Source organism: Ictidomys tridecemlineatus, chromosome 8 (assembly GCF_052094955.1).
Source record: "Ictidomys tridecemlineatus isolate mIctTri1 chromosome 8, mIctTri1.hap1, whole genome shotgun sequence".
NCBI classification, from domain to species: Eukaryota; Metazoa; Chordata; class Mammalia; order Rodentia; family Sciuridae; genus Ictidomys; species Ictidomys tridecemlineatus.
In genome coordinates, this window is record NC_135484.1 from 128597903 (window position 1) to 128613872 (window position 15970).

The 15970-nt window shown below is 37.3% G+C and overlaps 1 protein-coding gene across 2 annotated transcripts; it reads left to right on the forward strand.

Annotated features, from left to right (window-relative positions):
* Positions 1-1322: 1322 nt before the first annotated feature.
* Positions 1323-8269, forward strand: Zscan23 (zinc finger and SCAN domain containing 23). 2 transcript variants are annotated; one of them, XM_005341924.5, is made up of 4 exons: positions 1323-1457; positions 4503-4990; positions 5241-5388; positions 5748-8269. In XM_005341924.5, exons 2-4 carry the CDS (start codon positions 4583-4585, stop codon positions 6359-6361), a joined length of 1170 nt encoding a protein of 389 aa, XP_005341981.1. In that variant the 5' UTR covers positions 1323-1457; positions 4503-4582; the 3' UTR covers positions 6362-8269. The 2 variants fall into 2 exon arrangements, with proteins under 2 accessions (XP_005341981.1, XP_021576862.1); XM_021721187.3 differs by having other exon boundaries at positions 4503-4903.
* Positions 8270-15970: the final 7701 nt, after the last annotated feature.

The following is a 15970-nucleotide window of genomic DNA, read 5'->3' on the forward strand; positions in this document are numbered from 1 at the left end:
GGGAAAAGGCAGCGGAATTCTTATTTTAAAATGGTATGGTACTAGGGGTTGAATCCAGGGGTGTTGTACTATTGAGCTGCATCCCTGATCCTTTTAATTAATTAATTATTTTATTTTTGACACAGAATCTTGCTAAATCACTCTTTTCCTTCACAGTCCTCCTGCCTCAATTTCCCAAATTGATGAAACTACAGGTATGTTTCAAAGGATTTCTTTAAAGAGAAAAAATCCCCTACAATCCTCCATTCATAATTTAAGAATTATTTCTTCACTTTATCTATTTAGAGAGATTGGTAATAAATAGAAACATAATTTTAGTCTATTTAGAAAAGCAAACCCTGAAATTAAACACAAACAGAAACAAATGATCCTAAATATATATCCAGTTTGTAATATAACCAAACAGAGAAAATAATTAAATAAGGTATATGTACAATATTCTCACTATAGTCCCTTAGAAATATAACTCAAGAAAAAATAAAATACACATTTTCTGGGGACTGTACATAGTTTGTATATTGTTGCTAGTGATACTGCTATTGTAATTTTGAAACTACTTTGTTTATAAAATAGAGAAAATTGAGTGAATATATTGAGGCTGTGGGGGTCAAGATTTTTCAGTGTGGGTAAAGAAAAAGCAAATATGTAATGGTTAAAATGAAAAAAAAATCTTTGGATTTGTATATAGAAAATATCCTATAAAATCCCTCAGAAAAAGACATTTAATCTTGTCCCTTAGCTCTTATCCACAAACAGGGCCTACAAGCAATGATATATTCCAGTAGCAATGAGTTTTTGCCCCAAACCTGGATCTTGGGTTTCTGTTTCCCATTCTTAAAGGAGTCATAGCTTCATGGATTCTTGGTCTGAAGCAGGAAAGTGTAAAATGAAGCTGGAATCTCTTGTGTGAGAAAGTGAAGCGCACAAAAACTTATCGAAGGACATAAAAACTAATTTTAAAGGTCTCTGAAATGGACCACATTTGAAATAAATTAAACATTAAATAATAGGAGTAATTGTTAATAGCAATGAATTTTAAGAGAATTTTAAGCATAGATTCATTATAACATGAGGAAGGGCAGGGAAAAGGGACGGTTTGGTTTGCAGGAGATTGGCAATAATGTTGAAGGAATGTGCTTTGGTTTCCCCATCTGTTAGATGAGGATAATTCACAGGTTGTAATTCACAGTAAATGAATTAGTATGTGTAAAGCAGTATATGCCAGCTGTCATCACATTGCAGGTTGGAAGAGAGGGCTTTCAGCAAGGCGATCACAGATGCGTGGAAACCTCCGAGCTTCCTAGAAGGAACGCAGCCAGAACAGCTGTTTCACAAAGAGCCAGCCACCTTGACGCACTTCCGGTCTTTGTAGTTTTTCTTTTTCTCGGCTGCTGTTGTCTAGGTTTCTGAGGTGGTGCGATCTGGGCTGGGTGGCATCTTCTCTCACAGATGCCTCGGTGAGCTTCGGATGGGGACTACTGCTGAGAGCCTCGGAAGGGCGGGTTTGGCGCTGCGACTCCGGACCGGGTGTGGGGAGAAGGTGGAGGGGGCTTCTTGCTAGAGATTAGCCATGCAAGTGAGGGGCAGAAGAGGTTGCTCCAGAGCTGCTTGATTGAAGTCAACGTCTTTGCCCTCCACGTCCTTAGGCTATGCCGGAGCCCTTCAACCTCTGTCCTAGTATTGGTGCCGCTCCGAACCGTCCCCAGCTGCAGCTTAGGATCCAGATACATTCGGATATAGAGGAATGTATTTTCCGATGTCTGTCATTCTCTCTATCGACTTATTTTTAACAACGAACTAGGATAGTTTTTAAAAATAGGTCAGAGCCTCCGATTCACATAGTGTATTAGTCTGATTCACATAGTATAAAGGCTTTTAATGTTTTTTAAAAAAATGAGTATTTAAATAGCATTTACTATGCGCTGGTCAAGCACTGTTCTAAGCACTTTCCAAATATTCTCATAATTTTATATAATAAGCACTAATATTATGTAGATTCCCCCCACCCTGCTTTTTTTTTAATTCATGAATAAAATGAGGTTAAATAATTTGCTCAAGGTCGTACAGCTGGTAAGGGGTGTGTGTATTCAGGATTCATATCTAGGCAGTTTGGCTCAGAATCTGCTTAAAATGTTTGCTATGCTGACTCTATTTGCTATTTCTGTGTTATCCTTACAGCCACAACTCATGAGGTTGCTTCTCTCATTTAATCTGGTCTTCTCTCTTTTGGACCTTGGTAGTCCTGCACTTCTAGTAAAGATTTAAGGTTAGAGAATATATCTGAAGATATATTGAATATATCTGAAGAAGGTCAGAGTGTCTGGAAACCTGATGAAACAGCCATTTTATTTGTGTGTACACATGCGTTTCCCACTTGCCCAGCAATCTTCTTTGGCCACAGAAAAAGTTTAGTCTTGGCCCTAAGGGTAACCACTATTGATTAAGCACCATTGTACCAAAATTGTTGGTCATCTTATTAAAGGGTTAATTTGCATATTTATTGTTTGTCATGCTCTGTGTGTGCAAAACCCTTTTATATACAATATTTCATTTCACACATGAGATTGGGGCTCAAAAAATTTAACGTGCCCAAGGCTAGTTAGAATTCACAACCAGATCTGCTTGTGTCCACCATCTCACATTACCTTCTGCTTATTTCCAGATAAATAGGAAAACTGTGGGCTTATATCAACTGTATGTGAGATATTACAAATGTACAGGAAATATCTAAAAGTTACATTCCAATTTTTAAATTACATATTTCTGGGGAGTAGAACTTGAAGGAATTTTATATTCCTCTCTATTAAAAAATAATTGTGAAGAAAAGTAACAGTATAAGATAGATTATGACTGATGGTAAATGATGTGACTCATATAGTACATAATATAAGGATAGGATGAGGAATAGGGTAGGCTGAAATGGATGAACACTTCAGAGAGGATGTTTCCTTCCTCCCTGCTTTATCTCCTGCCATTTTCCTTTTGCTTTCTCTGTTCCAATCACTGTTCAACTAGCTGTTCCTTGAAAAATCCAAGCATGTTCCCACATCCAAGAATTTGTACTCAAGTGTTCTTTTGCATGGTACAATCTTTCTCCAGATAGACATGACTTGCTTCTCACTTCTGCTCAGTTATTATCCACAGAGCCTTCCTAGATCACCACATATAAAATAGCAATCTTTCTTCACCCCTACTCCCTACATCATTTACCTTCATTTTCTCAAAATGTTTTTCACTGCTTTATATATTTTTCATTATTGTATGTCTCTCATGGTTCTTTTTTCTGCTCTTGTCTCCTCCTTTCCCCCACATATAGATAATATCAACAGTTGATAGAGACAGTGGTGTAGAGACAGTGACTGAGACTAAGAATTCTGAAGTCTCCTTTATTGGGTTTGAATTGTGGCTTTCACCACTTACTACCCATGAAACTGTGGACAAGTAACTTAAACTCTTTGTGTCTCAATTTTCTCGTCTGCAATATAGACGTAATAATGGTACCTTACTCATTTGTTCTGAGGATTAAGTGGACTAATTTAAAGCATCTAGGAGAATGACTGGTACATTAAAAGCACTAAAAATGTCAGATATTATTGTTATTAGAATGCAAATTTCATGAGACTATGGACTTTGTTTTGCTTATAACTGTATTCTCATGCCTAGAACACTACTTGGAATATAGTATTGACTCTGAATAAATATTTGCTAAGTGAATAAGTATGTATGAAAAGTTTAGGCAGAAAGACCTTTTTCCTCCATATCTCACCTGACTAGAGGGACTCTGCCTCTCCTCTCCAAATGTATTTATTTTGCTTCTCATTCTTTTTACCTTCTTTTTAAAAATAATTATCCTTATTTATTTTTTATGCAGTGCTAAGTATTGAACTGAGTGTTTCACACATGCTATGCAAGCACTCTGCCACGAGCTACAGCCCCAGCCCTCATTTTATCTTCTTTATTTTAACCTCCATCCTCCATTTTGTCCCTTTTCTTTTTGATTCTTAGTGTCATCTGGGACCACTTGGGCCCAAAGCATTTGTTTACCTTCATTTGACTAAAAATTCACAATGAATCTAGTATATTGCCATTCAAATAAAACCCCACTGTACTAAAGCTGATTTGAACTGTTTCATTAAGGATGATCAAAATGGTGCCTTCCCGGACTGGGAATGTGGCTCAAGCCATAGCGCGCTCGCCTGGCATGCGTGCAGCCTGGGTTTGATCCTCACCACCACATACAAACAAAGATGTTGTGTCCACCAATAACTAAAAAATAAACATTAAAAATTCTCTCTCTCTCTTTAAAAAAAATGGTGCCTTCCTTAATAAACTGGGGAAGCTTTTCCCTTTCACCTGCTTAGTATTTGCATGGTTTTTACCTTTATGCATTCGGTGTTCTTTCTTCATGAACCAAAGTGACTTTTTGAATATAAATACTCCCAGTGCCTGGCTGTCACTAGGTTTTCTGCATTTTTATATTTTTTCTCTGAATTATATTTTAGATCTATCTCAGTATTTCCAGAAGAAAAGATTAAAGGGGAATTATCAAGAACAGCTTCTTTTTTGAATAGTAAAAAATAAAATGGCCACAACCTTGGCTCTTCAGACTGAGTTGATCCAGGGAGGACTTCTGGCAGTGAAGGTAAAGGAAGAAGAGAAGGACCGTGCCTGTGGGCGAAAATCTGGCCTGTCAAGAAGTAACCTTCATACCAGAGAGTTCTTCCGTAGACGCTTCAGGCAGTTCTGTTATCAGGAGACCACTGGTCCCCGGGAAGCTCTTCAAAGACTCCAGGAGCTCTGCCATCAGTGGCTGCGGCCTGAGATGCACAGCAAGGAGCAGATCCTGGAGCTGCTGGTGCTGGAGCAGTTTCTAACAATCCTGCCTGATGACCTGCAGGCCTGGGTGAGAGAGCACCGCCCTATGAATGGAGATGAGGCAGTGGCTGTGCTGGAGGATTTGGAGAGAGAGCTGGATGAACCAGGAGAGCAGGTGGGAAGAGAGGGAGAACAGAGGTTTGTATCTATAGGAACAAATAAGGGGTTTATTGCAACAAGAAGAAGTAAGGAGGAGAAAGATTTCTTTATGCCTGACTCAGTCTGTTTTAGGCTCTTAATCTCTCTTCTCTCTCTCTTTTTTTTTTCTTTGCCAATTTTTTGGTTCTTTTTCTACTGAGAAGCTCTGAGAAGAAGGCAGTGTCTTCTCTGATACCTTATTCTCAACTGTTCTTAATTTCCACCAGGTCCCAAGTCATGCTCATAAACAGGAAATATTTGTAACAGAGAAGGCAACTCAAGGAGCAGCCCAGGAGTCATCAAGTGGCCAATTCCAAATCTTGGAAAAGCAGCTGCAGTGTAACTTACCAGAGGCGTGCCGGGTTCAAGACATTGGTGAGGATTAGCATTACCTTAGGGACCCTGCCTTATTTCCTGGCTGTCCATCAAGCCAACATATTTACACAGTGTCTTCTATATGCCAAGCATGACGCCAGGTACTGGGGAAACAGTGTGATGAACAAGGCAAACATGGTCCCCACTTTCAGGAAGCTTACTATCTGGTTTTAGAAGCAATTAAATAATTAAGCAGTTATAACACATGAATCTTCTCCCAGAGGTTCAGGAATAAGTGTTTTAGAGTGGGAAAGTAAACAGAAAAAGTGATTACTTGTTCCCTTCCACTTACTCTTCTGGTTACTTTTTTCTTTTGTCCTTAGAAAAATAACATTCATGTAATCCATTTATTATTTCAGATGGTAAGGCTGGTAACTGGAATGTGGAGTTAGCTTCCGCAAAAGAAATTTCTAAAGAAATGAAATCTCTCATAGAAGTACCTGGAAAACTGAACAGTGATGTTACTAAAGTGTCAGAATGTAGAGACACCTGTGACCACGAGGGCAAATTGGAAAAGCAACGGGTAAACTCTTCAATAGAGAGACCCTATATCTGTGGTGAATGTGGAAAAAGCTTTACCCAGAATTCTATCCTTATCGAGCACCAGAGGACACACACAGGTGAGAAACCCTATGAATGTGATGAGTGCGGGAGGGCCTTTAGCCAGCGATCAGGCCTGTTCCAGCACCAGAGACTTCACACTGGGGAGAAGCGCTACCAGTGCAGTGTCTGTGGTAAAGCCTTCAGCCAGAATGCTGGGCTTTTCCATCACCTCAGAATCCACACTGGAGAAAAGCCTTATCAGTGCAATCAGTGCAGCAAGAATTTTAGTCGACGTTCTGTCCTCACTAAGCATCAGAGAATTCACACTGGAGAGAGACCTTATGAATGTGAAGAGTGTGGCAAGAACTTCATTTACCATTGCAACCTCATACAGCATCGGAAAGTCCACCCTATCACTGAACTGAGGTAGCTTCTTGGAATAGGGAAGGCAAAATTTCCTGAAGTCATACCACTAAGTAAGGTAGCAAGGGTACTATTTCTTATTTTGTCCCTGAGAGAACAATAACAGTTTAATCATTTAACATAGAAAGTTATAAGGGAAAGCCAGTGAACATGCCCTTATTTTTCTACTGAAAGAAGCATACTAATATCTTAAACACATCTGTGAAGTTCTCTATTGACAGTGACATATACAGCTTTGCAATGCTGAATATTGCTGTTTGTGTTGGCTTCATAATAATATATACTTTAGCTCTAGTGTCATATACTTGTATAAGAAGTTTTCTGGGTATACTTTAGGAAAACTACTTCATCCAAAAATCATATGCAGTCTGAGTATAAAATAATTTGAATCAATTAACTGAATATTTACAAATTAATTTTAAAATAATAGTATTAAAATCTGTAATCTGCCTTTTAACCTTATAGAATGGGGCACACAGATATAAATGCAGAAACATTTCTCCCTATAGATTTTCAATAACTGGTTTCATTCAGGAACCAAAGAACCAAAGTAAAAGAGGTACACATAGAAAATATTGGTGTCATTTTGCATTTTTTCCTAATGAACTTTACTGCTAAAAAAAAAGTCATTGCCTTTCAATTGATTTTCAATGCCTATTCAGCTTTTCATCTGTTTTTCTAAGCATATAATTTAACTTTGACTATGATTCTTTCCTTTTTCACTTCCTTGTATTAAAATTGTTCAAAAACTTGACTAATTGCTTATATCATGTGGTTTAGTTTACCACATTGAGTGCTTCTTATGCCTTTCAGTTTACAGTGAATCTGTGAGGTACATCCTATCATCATTTCAATTTTGTAGCTGAGAAAACTGAAGAGAAGTTTTTGTCACAAGTGTGGAGCTTGAGTTGACTCCAATGCCAACATTCTTATCTCTAATTCTGTAACCCAGGTTCTGGAAGAGGCAAGTACATTATAATCCAAAATTCATTGGTGTGGCAATTCTGTTTTTAAGTTAAAAAAAAATTTAAGTTGTAGATGGACACAATATCTTTATTTGCTTTATTTTTTTTAATGGGTGTTAAGGATTGAACCCAGTGCCTCACACATGTGAGGCAAGTGCTTAACTACAACCCCAGCCCTAACTTTTGTTTTTAACTCAAGCAGTGTTATATTTGACAAAGTTATATTTGATTTTATCCAAAAAACATTTATTAAACACATCTTACCTGTTAGATGCGTTAAAAATGCTTGCTTCTCATTACTGTTACACAGTTTATAATCTGGCAGTTATTCATCTATACATACATTTGTAGGTGAAAACTCAATTTTGAAGTTATTTTTATCTCATTCATCTATACTTCCAGCCTCATTAAAAGTTCTAAGGGGCCACTTTTAACTACAATTAAAAACTGCCAATTTCTTGGATTCTCAAGAGCATAAAAGCCTGGTTGAGAGCACTATCTTCAGTTTCTTTTCTTATTTGGAAATCTGGATAATTCATCCTAGTAAGAACAATAGGCCCCATTCTAATCTCATCCTAATATATCCTCCTCCTAATCTCCAGCACCTGTGAGTATGTTAAGTGGAAAAAGAGACTTAGTAAATGTAACTGAGTATCTTGAAATAGCAAAGTTTATTCTAGAATATTGGTGTAGACATTGTTTAATCACAAAGTCTTTACAAAAGGGAAGCAGGAGGTCTGAGCTTGAAGGAGATGTGACAGTAGAAGCTGAGGTCAGAGTGGGTCCATTGCTGGAAGGTGATACAAGCCAAGGAGTGGAGTCAATCTATAATATCTGGAAAAGGCGCTCTCCTAGAAAGCACCTGACATGTTGATTGTATTCCCCTGTAACACCCATTTTTGGCCTTCCAACTCTGGAACTGTAGTATAATAAATTTGTATTGCATTGAACTGGTAGTACTTTGTTACATCAGCAATAAAAATTAATAGACTCTTTTCATAAATAGAATCCTATATTTCTATGTAAATGCAAAATTATAAGTTCTGAAGAAGATAATGTGTTTTAATATTCAAAATCATCAAGTCAGAAATTTCCCTAAATGGTTACTACAAATTTTTTCAAGGGCATGCTGATATGTTTATTTCTCAGTAAAGACAGAAGAAGATATAAATATTACACAGCTGTACAGAGATGAGGCAGATCTGATTCCAGAGTCTGCATTCTTCACTATTATACCATCTCCCACTTCTAGCAGCCTTGAAAAAGCACTTTCATGTATGTTAAATTTTAATTCTCATTGTTTTAATGTAAATAGAACAGGTATTCCATTTTGCTCATAGGAAATTGAGATAGTTAAAAAGATAGATATGTACATACATACCCAAGAGGCAGAAATTAACAAATACTAGTACTCTGAACCCCAGTCTTTCTACTGAATATATATGGACTTTAATATCAGAAGTCCTCAGACTTAAAGCAATTGTTATCCCCTTCTAGAATTGTATTGAGGGAAAGAAAATTATCCACATTTAAAAATTTTTATTGTTTTTAGTTGTAGACGGCCACAATGCCTTTATGTGGTGCCCAGGATCAGAGCCAATGCCTCACATGTGCCAGGTGAACACTCTACCACTGAGGCACAACCCCAGCCCCACATTTCTTATAAGCCCTCAGAATTCTCAAAAAATTTAAGAGACATTTTCAGCAGTTATTCCAAGTGTTATTGATTCACACATGAACATGGTAATTTCCTAACATATATCTACTATTAAGCCCCAAATTATCCATGCAGGAAAACTTACTCAGATATTAACTATAATCATGAGCAGAATATTTGTTAACCATCTTTCTTCAACACATTTAGACCCTTGTTACTCAAAGAGGTCTGAAGACCAGCAACTCTGGCATCAACTGAGAATCTGCATTTTAACAAGATCCACAGTTGATTGTTATGTACTTTAAAACTTGAGAAAATTTTGTCTGGGCTGGGAACAAGACTTGGTGGTTTACTGCTTGCTGCCTAGCATGTGCGAGGCCCTGGGTTCAATACTCAGTACTGCAAAAATGAAGAGGGGGCAGAGAGGGAGGGAGGGAGGGAGGGAAGCATTGGTCTGATCTTTTTCTCAGGTTCCTTCAAGAAAAATCTCAAAAGTGTGCTTTATTTGTTGTTGATTAAGATGGAGTCTGATTCTTTTGCTCAGGCTGTCTGTCCTTGAATGGCGAAGGCATTCCTGCACCAGCTTTTTGACAGGGTCACATGTGGGGGATGCTGCAGCAAGGCAAGGCGGTACCATCTGGAAACCGGAACCCATGGGGAATATTAAGTGTTTTGTTTATGATACTTATGATATGGATAACAGGGCATACATCAATCAATAATAAAAGTACATCTTGCCTGAGATTTCAGGAAAATTCCCAGAATGAGACTAAGGATACAATTAAGACATGCCACCCACAGACTCTCCTTTGCCTTACAAAGGAATTTACAATGAAAATGGGAAACACATAATTAATATTAATGGCAAATGGGTTGAGGTGCAGAGTCTTCTCTTTAGTTAAAGAATACAAAGATGTAAGACTTGGTGTACTTTGACCAAGGATCAAAGAAACTCTTTAAGAAAGCAGTTAAATAGGTCATATGAAAAAAGGAAATTACCTTGGAAATTAAAAATAGAATAATGTAAAATTAACATAGATAAAGTTTAGAGGCACTTTAAAGTAGTAGGCTTTAAGTAATAGACTTTCACTATTTTAAGTGTGTTTTACTGGGACTTTAGTTTAGAAGTAAGAAAGCTTACCAATAATCATAGGTATGCTTTAAAGTTAAAGGTTAATAACAAGTCAGGAGACATACAGTTGAGTTGCGTAGCACCTAGTGATTGAGGTAAAAAACATAAAAGCTTAATTGGCAAAGATTACAGGAAAATATTTTAAACAATGTACTCAATATCTTAGGTAATCAAATCAGTTGCTTCTTCTCTCCCTTCTTGCTGCTGATAATTTGGAAAACATTGTAACTCTTGAAAATTATGTAAATTAAAGACGTTTCAGGCTTTGAGGCTATTCATTAACTACCTGAAAAAAACACCTGTAGGTCCCACTTGGGTTTTTGTTGTCTTTCATATATGATTTACCTTCTCTTTCTAATAAACTCCTTTTTTTGTGTGAAACAACCTTTTTCTGTGGTTTTGGCTATTTGGATTATTTTTATTATTATTTGTTCCTTTTACATATACTTGACAACCAACCTTTTTTTTTTGACATAGTTACATGCATGGAGTATAACTTATTCTAAATTATTAGGATTACATTCTTGTGGTCATACAGGATGTGGAGTTACACTGCTCATATATTCATTTTTGAACATTGGAAAGTTATGTATGATTCATTCTACTGTCTTTCCCATTCCCATTCCAGCTCCTTTCCCCCCACTCCTCCCAGTCTAATCCAGTGAACCTCCACTCCTACCCCACCCCCACTTATTGTGAGTAAGCATTTGCATATCAGAGGGAACATAGGGCCTTTGACTTTTGGGGATTGGCTTATTTCACTTAGCATAATAGTCTTCAGTTCCATCCATTTACAGGCTAATGCCATAATTTCATTCTTCTTTAAGGGTGAGTAATGTTCCATTATGTATATGTACCACATTTTCTTTATCCATTCATCTATTCATCTGTTCTTCAACACTTATGTTGGTTCCATAGCTTGGCTATTGTGAATTGATGTGGCTGCATCAGTGTAGTATGCTGATTTTAAGTCCTTTGGGTGTATACCAAGGAGTGGAATAATTGGTTCAAATGGTGGTTTCATTCCAAGTTTTCTGAGGAATCTCCATACTACTTTCCAAAGTGATTGTACCAATTTTAGTTCCACTAGCAATGTATCAGTGTACCTTTTCCCCCACATCCTCACCAACATTTATTGTTTCTTTATTCTTGGCAATTGCCATTCTTACTGGAGTGAGATGAAATCTTAGAGTAGCTTTAATTTGCATTTCTCTAGTTGCTAGAGATGTTGAGCATTTTTTCATATATTTGTTGATTAATTGTATTTTTTCTTCTGTGAAATGTCTGTTCAGTTCCTTAGCCCATTTATTTGTTTTATTTTTGTTGTTTGTTGTTGTTGTTGTTTTGGTGTTCAGTTTTCTGAGTTCTTTATATATCCTGGAGATTAATGCATCTGACATGCATGTAGTAAAGATTTTCTCCCATTCTGTAGGCTCTATCTTTATGTTTTAAATTATTTCCCTTGCTGAGCAGCAGCTTTTCAGTTTGAATCCATCCCATTATTGATTCTTGATTTTACTTCTTGTGCTTTAGGAGTTTTCTTAAAGAAGACAGTTCCTAAAATGACATGGTGAATATTTGGGCCTGTTAGCTCAGGGTCTCTGTTCTAATGCCTAAGTCTTTGATCCACTTTGAGTTGAATTTTGTGCAGGGTGAGAAATAGGGGTTTTATTTCATTTTGTCATGTATGGATTTTCAGTTTTCCCAGTACCATTTGTTGAAGAGGTACTCTTTTCTCCAAAGTATGTTTATGGTGCCTTGTCTATGAGGTAACTGCATTTATGTAGGTTTGTTTCTTTGTGTTCTATTCTATTCCAGTGATCTTCATGTCTGCTTTGGTGCCAATATCATGCCATTTTTGTTACTGTAGCTGTGTACTATAATATCTGGTACTGTGATGCTTCCTGCTTCACCTTTTTTGCTAAGGATTGCTCTGGCTATTCTGGGCCTCTTATTTTTTTCAAATGAATTTAATGACTGCTTTTTTATTTCTGTGAAGAACATCATTGGAATGTTAATAGGAATTGCATTAAATCAGTATAACGCTTTTGGTATTTTGGCCATTTTGACAATATTACTTTTGCCTATCCAAGAACATAGGAGATCTTACCATCTTCTAAGTTCTTCTTCATTTTCTTTCTTTAGTGTTCTTTTGTCCGATTGATTCCAAAATTTTTAAATATATTTTTTGCGTACAAGGGATTAAACTCAGGAGCACCCAACCACCCAGCCACATCCCCAACCCTATTTTATATTTCATTTAGAGACAGGATCTCACTGAATTGCTTAGCACCTTGCATTTGCTGAGGCTGGCTTTGAACTTGCAATCCTTCTACCTCCGCCTCCTAAGCCATTGGTATTACAGACATGTGCCACTGAGCCAGGCCCAAATATTTTATTTTTTTGAGGCTATTGTGAATGGGGTAGTTTTCCAAATTTCTTGTTCAGTGGATTCATCACTGACGTATAGAAATGTGTTTGATTTGTTGATGTTAACTTTATATCCTACTACTTTGCTGAATTCATTTATGAGTTCTAGAAGTTTTCTGGTCGAGTTTTTTAAAATCTCTAAATATAGAATCACAGCATCAGCAAATAGTGACAGTTTCAGGGCGTCTTATTCATAGCCCTTTAATTTCTTTTTTCTGTCTAATTGCTCTGGCTAGAGTTTCAAGGACAATGTTGCAGAGAGGTGGTGAAAGACAGCATCCCTGTCTTACCCTGTTTTTCGAAGGAATTCTTTCAATTTTTCTGTTTATAATAATGTTGGCCTTGGGTTTGGCATAGATAGCTTTTGCAGTGTTGAGGTGTGTTCTTACTATCCCTGGTTTTTCTAGTGTTTTAAATGTGAAGAGGAGCTGTATTTTGTCAAATGCTTTTCTGCATCAATTGAGATGATCATGTGCTTCTTGTCTTTAAGTCTATTGATGTGTGATTAATTATGTTTGTTGATTTCTAGCTGTACCTGGTGGTGCACACCTGTAATCTCAGTGGCTTGGGAGGCTGAGGTAGAAGGATTGGGAATTCAAAGGCAGCCTCTGCAAAAGCAAGCTGTTAAGCAACTCAGTGAAACCCTGTCTCTAAATAAAATACAAAATATGGCTGGGGATGTGGTAGAGTGGTCAAGTGCCCCTGAGTTCAATCCCCAGTACCAAAAATAAATAAGTAAGTAAATAAATAAATAAATAACTTAAATAATTTCCATATGTTGAACCAACCTTTCATGTTTGGAATGAACCCCACTTGACCATGGTGCACTATCTTTTCAATATGCTTTTTGTGATTTTCCAGAATTTTATTGAGAATTTTTGTATCTATATTTATCAGGGATATTGGTCTGAAGTTTTCTTTCCTTGATGTGTCTTTGTCAGGTTTTGGTATCAGGGTGATACTAGTCTCATAGAATAAGTTTGGAAAGGTTCCCTCCTTTTCTATTTCATGCAATAATTTGAGAAGTATTGGTGTTAATTCTTTTCTGATGGTTTTGTAGAACTTGACTGAGAATCAGTCTGGTCCTGGGATTTTCTTGGTTGGTAGGCTTTTGATGGCATCTTCAGTTTCATTGCTTGAAATTTATATGTTTAAATTTTCTATGTCCTCCTGGTTTAATTTGGGTAGGTCATATGTCTCCAGAAATTTGTCACTGTCTTCAATGTTTTTTTGTATTTTATTACAGTATAAATTTTCAAAATAGTTTCTGATTATTGTCTGTATTTCAGTAGTATCTGTTGTAATATTTCCTTTTCATTATGAATTTTAGTAATTTGTTTCCTTTCTCTTTATTAGCTTGGCTAAGAGTTTATCAATTTTATTTATTTTTTTCAAAGAACCAACTTTTTGTTTCATTGATTTTTTTTGGATTTTTTTCTTTCAATTTCATTGGTTTCAAATCTGATTTTAATTATTTCCTGTCTTCTGCTTTTGGTGTTGATTTGTTTTTCTTTTTATTGGGCTTTGAGATATAATGTTAGGTTATTTATTTGATTACTTTATATTATTTTAATGAGCTCAATATAATGAACTTTCCTTGAGGAGTGTGCTTTTGAAGGGATATTAAGACCCTGGCCCCTCCACTCTGCTTCCTGGCCATTATGGGAGGTATGAAGTATTCTACCACATACCTCCCTCCTTAGCACAGGCCCCAAAACAATGGTTTCAAGCAACTATGAAACCTCTGCTATAGTGAATCAAAGCAAATATTTCCCCCCTTTTAACTTGATTATTTCAGGATTTTGACACTGCAACAGATCTCTAACATATCATCTTTGTCATACAAAATAAATATCCATAGGTTTTGGGGATTAAGATATGGACATCTTTGGTAGATTATTATTTTGTCTAACACAGAGAGTATGTTATAAATACTTGTCAATCAATTTATAGCAGTGTATTGACATTTCTCATCATTTTATAGCTGTCTAGTACTGGACTGCATAGGCATAGCAGTAATCCAGAAGTTTGACAGTATACTTTGTTTTTAAAGAAAGAGAAACTCCCATACATACCTGATGGAAATGCGAAATGATAGAGACCTTAATCTAGGAAAGTAATACTATATAGCAAATTCACATAAATCCATCTCAAAGACACATGGACCAAAATATTTGTTGAGGAATTCAAGGTACAATTTTGAAACAAACCAATGTTCATTAAAAGGGGACTAATTGAATAAACTACGATATACCTATGCAGTCCCCTTTTAATGAACATTGGTTTGTATACTGTCAAACTTCTGGATTACTGCTACTCTACCTGATAAATTATCTGTTTTTGTTTGCTTTTTTTTTTTTGTACTGGAGATTGAAAGGAAAGTGACCACAACACTCAGAGCAACCAAAAGATCTTTATTGCAGCAGTGCAACCGAGGAGAAAAAAGAGAGAAAGGGGTGGTGGCAGGGGAAGGTTTTTATAGCCCTTCTGCTGTGCTGCCTAAATCTAACAGGGTCTCTGGGTTTGCAAGCTGCCTTGTTGGCACAAGGCGGGTTAAGTGTTCAGCTTTGGGGAAGGGGGGGGGGGTTGAGCAGGGGCTTGAGTATTTGAGCTTGAAGCAAACAGGTGATAAAGAACCAGACAGAGGGTTTGAGTGGTCAGGTCACCCTGCAGCTAACTTTGTTTGGCATGCCCTGAAGATAATTTAGTTCAGCCTGTCCTGCACCTAACAGAGATTGAAACCAGAGATGCTTTTCCACTGAGCTATAACCGGATCCTTTTTCCTTCCTCTCTCCCTCCCTTCCTTCCTTTTTCATTTTTGAGACACTGGTCTCAACTGTATTGCTGAGGCTGGCCTCAAACTTGAGATCTTCCTCCCTCAGCCTTCAGTCACTGGAACTTATAAGCCCAGGACACCGAGCTCAGCTACTGTTAATTTTCTATCCTGCGAATTTACCAAGTAATCTTTTTGACACTTAATTGAACGACTTATGTTTTCAGATGTGTAATCACATTGTAAGCACATAAAAGGGAGCTTGAGAGAATCGCTGACGTTGAAAAAGTCATCAAAACCCAGCAAGTTGGCATAAATCTGGGCAGAGGTCCCTTCACTATTGTGAAGCATTCATTCAGAAAGGACTTCAGAACATCCCTTTGAGGGACCTGGAATCTCAGTGATGCAGAAACGGAAATAAACTTGAGGGGAGAATGAGAGAATCCCTATCTTCAGATCGGCTCTGCAGGCGCGGATCAGCGCTAGGGTGGGGGTCAGTGGGACAATGGCCGAGTAAAGACAAGGAAGGAAGAAGAAAAACCCATTCAAGCTTCTGAGAATACCCAGCCTAGCTCCCGCGAGCGCAAGGGATGAAACCATCGAGTGAAAACCCCTCTCGCCCCTTCCTAGAGCTGCCACGGAAATGCGCCCCGCACAGG